Source organism: Rhinolophus hipposideros (genome assembly GCF_964194185.1).
Source record: "Rhinolophus hipposideros genome assembly, chromosome: 21".
NCBI classification, from domain to species: Eukaryota; Metazoa; Chordata; class Mammalia; order Chiroptera; family Rhinolophidae; genus Rhinolophus; species Rhinolophus hipposideros.
Window position 1 is genome coordinate 10,575,167 of NC_138067.1, and position 7,179 is coordinate 10,582,345.

The window sequence follows — 7,179 nt, forward strand, 5'->3', positions numbered from 1 at the left end:
CTTCTCCCCAGAGAGCACGCATTCCTTGGGGTCCGGGGGGGTCGGCAGGGAGGGGGAGACGAGGGCAAGGCTCTGCCTCCCGGCCCAGGGCCGCGGACACGCCGGACCGGCGGAGGGGCCGCGCGCAGCCAGACCGCCCGGGGCGAGTGCGGTTTGCGCCGGGAGCGGCCGGCGGGGCGGGGGGGAGAGGCCGGCGGGGACGGCGGCGGCTTTACCCCCAGCTCGGGATGTGAGCCTCATAGTCCCAGTACTCGCGGCTCCTCAGGCTGTTCACCTCGGCGTAGACCCGGGCCCTGCTGCCCGCGGCCGGGCCGGGCATGGCGGGCGGGACCGGGGAGCGCCGCGGGGCGCCGAGGGCGGCCGCGCGGCGAGGGGCGCGGGGCGGCGGCCGGAGAAGGCGGCGGGCCGCGGGGCGCCGGAGGAGGAGGAGGAGCGCGGCGGCGGGCGGCCACGCCAGGCCGAGCCCGCGGGGGCGGGCGGGCTGGGGGCGCGGGGGGCGCCGGCCGAGCCGGCCCGGCCCTGGAGCGGCCGGCGGGGCGGCGGGGCGGGCGGCGCTCACGCTCCGCGGCGGCCTCCGCTGGGCTCGCGGCCCCAAGGCGGCGGCGGCGGCGGCAGCACCAGCAGCGGCAGCCGCCGGCCGGGAAAGGGGCAGCAACGACGGCGGCGACCAGGAGGAGGAGAAGAAGGAGGAGGAGGAGGAGGGAACCCGGAAAAGGGCCGCGCTCACTAGGAGCGGCCACCGCCCGGCCCGGGGCCGCCCAGGCTCACAGCGCCCCCTGCAGCGCGGGGGGACCCGCCGTGCGGTGCTGGCCCCGCCCCCGGCCCCGCCCCGGCCCCGCCCCCGGCTCCACCGCCCAGACCCCCACTTTTAAAGCTCTCCATCCTCAGTCTGGCGGGACGAGCTCCCAGGGCCTCCCCCACCCACAGATTGCTGCCTAAGAGCCTTACCCCTCGTATACCCTTTCAGGACTGCCCTGGAGACCGCTGTCCTAAGCCCTCCACCCTCTACTCGTCCAGAGCTTACTCACCCCGGCCTCCATACTGAACGGACCCTGTGCTGACCTCCTGTCACCCAAACTGTTCCCACCAAGTCCCTCTCCGATGACGACTCGCTCTTATCACTCAGAACCTCCCCACCTCAAGATTTCTCCATCCCTCCCAGAGACACCCCCTCTTTCCCGCTTGGATCCTGCCCTGTCACCCATCGTTTCCTCCAACACTACTCCTCTCTTCATCCAGAGCCTTCCTCAAAAAATTCTTCTCTTACACTTTACCCCAGATTTTTCTTCCAGAGCCTTGTCTAAGAGCCCTCTGAATGTTCAGTTTCATCACTTGGTTAAGCTGGAGTCAGCCAGGTTGCTTCTTGTCAAGTTCCTATTTTTCTCTTTGTAATTAAAAAGTGGTTTATGGGGAGACACTGGACACCATGTAAATACCCTGGATTTTTGGGGGGAGGAGGAAGAGCAGGAGAAGAATTGTGAGAGTCCTGCATGAAGGGACAGGCTAGAGGCTGGGCATGGACTGAGAGCAGGATGGCCAACCCAACTTTGGCCTATATTATTATGTTGTCTCCTAGCCCTTAGAACTCTTCTCTCTTTGATCTTCTGGGCCTTTCTGTGGTCTTGTGTTCCCATTCTAAATCCTTTATCAACAGAATTTCCACACTCAGCCTAGGTTGCTCTGACTCCAATTATTTTCCACATTCTGTTTTCTTGCTTTTCCTGCTTCCTCCTTCTTGACATAGTTTAGAGTAGATACTGTGGAGTCAGATTCATCCAGGTTTGAATTTCAGCTCTATCACTTACAAGCTGTGTGACCTTGGGTTAATGACTTAACCTCTCTGTGCTGTGGATTTTATGGCATAAAAACAGGAATGGCACCTACTTCCCAAGGCTATGGGGAGAATTAGACAAGGTAAACCATACAAAACACTTAGAACAGGGTCTAGCAGATACCAAACGCACAATGTTATTATTACCAGACCAGATCCTTTCTTTTATCGCTTTTCCCTCCCTGAGACCACCATAAGCCCATCTTTTGGTTCCTTCCAACTCCAAGCTTGACCACCTCCACCACCTCCACCCCTACCTTCCCACGCCTGACTCCTTATTCCTCCTCAAGTCTCACCTTTAGGTTCACTTTAAATGTTAGAGTTGATACTTCTCTATCTCAGCACCCTATCCATATCCTGAAGACAATAGCATATTTTGTAATTATTTACTTGTTTCCTAGATTGTCTCTCCTCCATCGTAAAAACAGCAGGAGAGCAAGGACTGAATCTGGATGGTCACCTCTGTCTCCCCCAGAATTTGCCACAGTTGGAGACTTTCAAAACAGTCTTACAGGGTTACCCACTTATCAATTCCAAAAGGGAACCTGGAGGTCCCCACTTTAACCATGAATCAAACTTACCATCAGTAAGGGACCCTCTGGCCTTCTGATGTGATATATCGAGAAGGGCCATGACATCTGACAAAAATGCCTAACTTGAATCTCATCACAAGGACCCAATCAGACAAATCCAAACTGGGGGACATTCTACAAATCATCTAGCCTGGACTATTAAAAAAATATCAATGTCACAAGAGAAAACAAAACTCTGAAGTAGTGTCTTTGATTGAAGGAGCCTGACAGATATGACTAAAAGAAGTGTATAATTCTGGATTTGATCCTGGATGAGAAAGACAGGAAGGGAGGGCAAGAAGGAAGAAAAAAGGGAAGTAGAAAGAATACAGCTAAAGAGACTATTGGTATTACTGGGGGAGTTTGAACAGAATACGCCTAGTACATGATAGGTGTCCGTGTTAAATGTTGTGTGAGGATTCTCTTGTGGTTATGCAGGATAATCTCTTGATCTTAAGAGTTACATGCCAAACGGTTAGGGAAGAAGTATCATAGTATCTTGCAGCTTACTCTATTGGTTCTACAGAAAAACATGTGTTCCTGCCTTACAGCACAAGCATACGTGGGGAGAGGGATGCAATTAGGGATAAATGTTGACAATTGGAAAACGTAGTTAAAGACTACATGAGTTTGCAACTTTTTGGCAGATTTGAAGATTTTTCAAAATAAAAAATGGAAGAAAATAAAGCATTTGTGGAATAAGTGAACTTTGGAATTTAATTCCCAAACCTGCAAACCTCACAAATCTCTCGCACACACAGTCTCAAGTTTTTAACGAGCCTTAGGATTTCTTTCTGTTAAATCCCTGCGAACTAGTCTAACCCAGAGGTTCTTAAAACTGAGCTCTTGGATGAGCTTTCTTGGTTCCAGGAACCCCCAACACTGTGTGCAAAATTTGTGTGTGTCTGTGTGTGTGTGTGTACATTCTTTACTTAGGATCCATCAGATTCTCAAAGGAGGCCATGACCCAAAAACGGTTCCAAACCACTGGTCTAACTACTAGGTCTAACCCCAGCCAGGGCCCCATTCCTCACCTTCACCCTCGCCCACCTCTGCCTTCATCTACCCTCCCTGCACCTTCCTCTCATCCTCACCACCTAACCCACACCCATCTCACGCAACCTGCTCCCACACCTGCCGTGATGCCTAAGGATTCACCCACACATTACTCTGGTACAACAGGCTCCTGGATTTGGCTGACACTTCATTAATTCAGCTCTGAAATCTACAGGCAGTCCTCCCACGGCCAAATGGAGTGTGTTTTTGTGGTTTGTTGGTAGGTAGGTTGGTTGGGCACCCCATGAAATTGGAGGAGACCCACTTCCTAGTCTTCCTTCCAGCCCTCCATGAGTGTACTTGGCGTGAATTAAGATGGGCAATTGGAGATGGTACCAATGCAACCCTCACTGAAGGAGGAAGTCTCAGTTGCCTATGGAGGGGAACAGGCCGATGGCTCTGCAGGAGTGGGTGACAGGGCAGGGAGGTTCAGTGTGTATTCTGTGTGTAGGGTGATTATAATTTAGGTTTACATAAGGGGGATAAAAGAGGGCATCATGAATCAAATAGCCCAATAATTTTATGCCCACAAAGTCTATCCAGACACCCCCCAAAAACAAAACAAAACAAAACAAATATTTTAAATTCTCAGAAGAATACTTTCTATCTTTATAAGGCTCACTTTCAAAACATTTGAGAGGTTTCTGGGCTTATATCCTGCATTGCTGGTTCTAAGAACCTAGCCTAAGAAAATAACGTTGATTATGATCAAAGAATTATTAATAGAGGTGACAATTTGTTTGTTCAGTGTCATTGAAACCTGCAAAAACCCTGTGGCTGAAACCCATTGAATTTACACTTTAAATGAGTGAATTATATGGTATGTGAATTGTATCTCAAGGGAGACGTTTTAAAAATTCTATAAAAAAATTAAAAAATAAAAAGGCTGTTCATTTCCAACAACAACAACAACAAATTCTATGAGATTGGATCTATTGTAAGGATCCCCGTTCTGCAGTTGAGGACATTGAGACTCTAATGACACGGATAATTTAGGTGGAGCTGGATTTGAACTCAGGTCTTTCTGACCACCCAGTCCATTTCCTAAATCCTTTTCTGACTCAATACACGCCCCCAAAGACCCAAAGACATTCATCATAAAAATCATCATCTTTAATCATAAAAATGTAAAACAACTTAAATATCCCTTATTGGGACAAGTTAGATAAATTGTGTTATATACCTATAGCGAACTATTAGGCATCATTAAAAATTATGATTATCAGGAATTTTTGGTGATGAGAAAAATCTTATTCTATAAGGTTTTTTAATAAGTGGGGTTTTTTAAAAGTTACACAAGTAAGAGTGGTGAGCAAATAATGCCACCCTCTCCGCCTTGTTGCCCAAAGATGCCTGTTTCCTAATCTCTGTAACCTGTGAATACATGACTATGCTCCTTACATGGAAAAAGAGACTTCAAAGTTGTGATCAAATTAGGGATTTTGAGACGGGGAGATTACTCTGGATTGCCCAGATGGGTTTAATATAATAGTAAGGGTCCTTATAAGAGAAAGAGGGAGGCAGGAGAGTCAGAGAAGTAGATGGGATGATGGAAGCAGAGGTCAGAATGATGTCATTGCTGGCTTTCAAGACAGAAGGGGGCCACGAGCCAAGGATGGCGGGCAGCCTCTGGAAGCTGGAAAAGGCAAAAACGTGGGTTCGCAGCACCTCCAGAAAGAACGGCAGCCCTGCAGACACCTTGATTTCTGTCCAGTGAGACCCACTTCAAAATTCTGACCTCTTGAACTAACTATAAGACAATAAATTTGTGTGGTTTTATAGCCATTAAGCAGTAATTTGTTACAGCAGCAATGGGAAACGCATATATATAGTGACTAAATATTTTTTCAAGACATTCAGAAGTCAGTGAGGTAAAAAGTTAAAGGTGCCCTTCTTTGCTTTCCACATTCCATAGTTTGATGTATATCCTCCCAGACCTTTTTTCTTTGCAATAAGAACATACTCTACAACCTATATTCTGTTGTTTTGTTTTGCTTTGCTTTGCTTGAAAGCAGGATACCACAGTGTCTATATACTATATGTAGTAGGTAAGTTCTCGGGCCTTAACAAATGCATGGGGAAAGAACTGGAAGGAAATAGACTAAGTGCCTTTGGGTGTTGGAGTCATTTGATTTTACTTTAATAATAACCAAAAGATACTAATGTTTACAGGCTGTTGACTAGTCCTTCTCCCAACAATGTGTGGGTTAATGGGAGCTTTTCACAGGTGGGAAGAAGTAGAAGACAGGGGAGGGGAGGAGGGTCTTGAGTTCTCTCTCCATAATCCGAGAAGTCCACCGGGAATGTTGGACTGTCACTCTGGGGGTCTCTGAGGCTCCAGACAGGTCAACCAAATGTGTTCATTAGGGCCCCACTGGCTGTACTCCACGTAGGTGTATTTATACACATCTTGTTGAGGGCTATCACTTACTGATTTTCTCTTTCTCCCAATCATCCTTACAGTGAGACCCACTCTGCCCTCCACCCAGAAAGTGCCTGGGAGGGGGCAGAAGGGGGTGTGGCACAGCCTGTCCAGGATAGAAACAGAAATCTTCTGCTGGTACTCCAGTGGGTCCCCCTTTTATTATTCAGCCTCTTCTGACTGGGAAAGAGGGCACATTTTTAGCCCCTGTCCCCCAACACCTTCCTATTTCTAGAAGGTCAGTGAACTCAAACTCTCCTAATACTTTCAAGGAAGGATGGGTAAACTCATTCAAGCTAAAATGTAAATAGTAGAGCTCCAAAAGGGATTTGCATTTCAAGGAGGGTCAGGACTAGGCAATCTTGCAGAATGGATCCTTAATCCTGGAGTCACGTATGGTGAAAGGTAGAGGGGGTATGTCGGAGGGTGAGCAGTAGTAGTTCCTTGAAGGTCACACCTACTCTGAGTTTTCAGTGGGCTTTTGGAGGGGAGTGGGCTAAACTCTACAGCAGCAGGCACCAGACCCCCTGGCAAGGCCATTGCACTTTGCAAACATTCATCCTTTTCCCGCCAAATCGCTCTTTCAAATTGTCCAGAATCACCATCAACTAACTCCCACGTCCCATCCATCACCAAGTCCAGCTGGCTTTCTCTCCAGATGGCAGCTCACTGCCACCCTCCTGTCTGGATGCTGTAGCCTTTGCCTTCATGTAAGCCCACATCAATTCCTTCTTGGTGGCTAGAACTCAGCAGGTTTATAAAATTGGATTAAAAAATTACATCTTTATTCAGTAAACTCTAAATAAAAAGTAGCATTTCCTTCCATTATAAATGTAAAAAAGAAAACAAAGCACAATAATAGTAGCAGTACCTGTGAATTTGCCACCAGTAGAAATCGCAGATATTTGCTTGTCACTGTACAGTTGGTGTTATTTTAAAGCAGGAAAATTTGCTCTTCGGAAGGACCAGCTGGTTTGATTGTTTCAGGCAAAAGAATATGGAGGAGTCTTCTTCACGTTGGGCTTTTCCCCCAGTATTCCAGTCTCCACTCTTCCTCACCTTAGGGCATCTGTTTAGTAGAAGACTCTGACATTTGATACCTTTCTATTTCCCCAATAGATATGAGCAGCTATACCCTGAGGATTAAGAAAACACACACACACACACACACACACACACAAAGAAAAACAACAACAAAAACCTCAACAGAACTGAAAGATGTTGCACCTGCAAGCTCTACTTTTTGTTTTAGGAAATGCATCATTTCTGGATGTTTGCAGAAGTCTTCTTGTTTGACT

General features: G+C 47.8%; 1 protein-coding gene across 3 annotated transcripts in view; it reads right to left on the reverse strand.

Annotated features, from left to right (window-relative positions):
• The window catches only part of CSNK2A2 (casein kinase 2 alpha 2), a 35,772-nt gene extending 35,368 nt beyond the window's left edge, over positions 1-404 (reverse strand). For all 3 annotated transcript variants that reach the window (XM_081032167.1, XM_081032168.1, XM_081032166.1), the window contains exon 1: positions 216-404. In XM_081032167.1, the coding sequence (XP_080888293.1) occupies positions 216-319 (104 nt within the window). In that variant the 5' untranslated portion in view covers positions 320-404. The remainder of the gene's footprint in view (positions 1-215) is intronic.
• Between the last annotated feature and the right edge of the window lie 6,775 nt (positions 405-7,179).